Raw genomic sequence first — 1,777 nt, forward strand, 5'->3', positions numbered from 1 at the left:
AAGGGGGGGGGGGAGTAGAGAAAGAGAAAGCACACAGAGAAAGGAGAAAAGAAACAGGGGAACAAGACAGAAAGACAGAAAGAAGGCAGCAACCCAGAGACAGGAGGATAGGGTAGCTGCAGCCCGGGCAGTGGAAGGGGACGTGGAGAAATAGACGCTGGGGTCTCTAGTTCTGACCCCCAACACTGTGGCTTTGCCATCACAGAACCCCAGTGCTGTAGGGCTGGAAGGGACCCCAAGAGGTCACCTCGCCCGGACCCCACTAAACCCCACTCTCCTCCCAGAGCCACGGAGAGAACCCAGGAGTCCTGGCTCCCAGCCCCCCACTCACATGCTGATTCTCCTCGATCTCCTGTAGCGCTTTGATCTCCCGCAGCGCCTGGTTCGGGATCCCGTCCTCCAGTCTCCGCAGAGCGACCTTCTTCAATGCCACGGTCTCCCCCGTCTGTGGAGCAGGGATGCACGGAGAATAGAACCCAGGAGTCCTAGCTCCCGCTGCCCCAACCACCAGCCCCCACTCCCCTCCCAGAGCCGTGCAGAGAACCCAGGCGGCCTGGCCCCCAGCCCTGGCTGTGGGGATCAGATCGAGGGGGGGACATTCTCACCTCGACGTTCTTGGCTTTGAAGACGATGCCGTGGGCTCCTTCCCCGATCCTGCCCAGGATGCTGTACTGATCCATGCTGGGCTGACTGGTTTGCACTGGGACCTGTGGGAGAGAATAATTCACATCCTGTTAGGGGCCCCCCACCCCCAAAAGGGACACTCGGCATTGTGGTATATCGGGGGTGGGGTGGGGGGAGATGCCCTGTCCCATAATGCCCTGCTCCTCACCCCTTATACTGAGGGAACCCCAATGCAGGCCACCTGCAATGCACTGTGGGTTATTGGGGGAGCCCCATCCCACAATGCACTGCTGCCTCTCCCAGGCCAGACCCCCATTCCTAAGGCACCCACAGTGCATTGTGGGATATCGGGGGTGTCCTATCTCATAACCCACTGCTTCCTCACCCCATACCTGAGGGGACCACCCCTTTCCCTTCCCACAATGCACTGCTCCAGGCAACCTCCCCCCCCCCAATTTCTGGGGCACCTGCAGTGCATTGTGGGATACTGGTGGGTGCCTTGTCCCATAATGCACTGCTCCCTCTCAAGTTACACCCCCCCCATCCTAAGGCACCCACAATGCATTGTGGGATACTGGAGGGGGGGGTCCCTTTTCCCTTCCCATAATGCACTGCTCCCTCTCAAGTTATGCCCCCCCCATTTCTGGGGCACCCGCAGTGCATTGTGGGATACTGGGGGGGGGGTGCCCTGTCCCATAATGCACTGCTTCCTTGCCCCACAGGGGACCCCCCCCACCCTTCTAGGGCACCCCATCCCACAATGCACTGCTCCCTCCCAGGCTACCCCCCCAATTCCTGAGGCACCCCAGGAGGGGGGGGGACGCCCCGTCCCACAATGCACCGCGCCGCCCTCTCCCCCCACGGTCCCAGTACCTGGCAGGCCGGGCAGGCGCCCTGGCAACCGGGGCCCAGTTGCCTAGCAACGCACCCGGAACTGCCCGAAGCCGGCATGGGCCTGGTCACATGACAAGGGGCTGGGAGCCCAGACTCCTGGGTTCTCTCCCCGGCTCTGGGACGGGGGGGGGGAGCTGGGATTCTGTGACACCCCCCATCAATCTAGTGCCCGGTTCCGCCCCCAGAAGCCCCCTTGCAAGGGGCAGGTCCAGACCCCTCCCCCAGGAGCTCCCAGTCCCCGGGGCAAATGGAGCTGCCC

At 62.5% G+C, this 1,777-nt stretch overlaps 1 protein-coding gene across 1 annotated transcript in view; it reads right to left on the minus strand.

Moving 5' to 3' along the window:
- The window catches only part of LOC113405852 (cyclin-dependent kinase 20-like), a 4,940-nt gene extending 3,410 nt beyond the window's left edge, over positions 1–1,530 (minus strand). The window contains 3 exon segments of the mRNA XM_029914446.1: positions 332–445; positions 606–707; positions 1,498–1,530. Coding sequence (XP_029770306.1) covers positions 332–445; positions 606–680 — 189 coding nt within the window. The 5' untranslated portion in view covers positions 681–707; positions 1,498–1,530.
- Positions 1,531–1,777: the final 247 nt, after the last annotated feature.

The sequence above is a fragment of the Terrapene carolina genome, unplaced genomic scaffold (genome assembly GCF_002925995.2).
Source record: "Terrapene carolina triunguis isolate 2854851 unplaced genomic scaffold, T_m_triunguis-2.0 Scaffold51270, whole genome shotgun sequence".
Taxonomy (NCBI): Eukaryota; Metazoa; Chordata; order Testudines; family Emydidae; genus Terrapene; species Terrapene triunguis.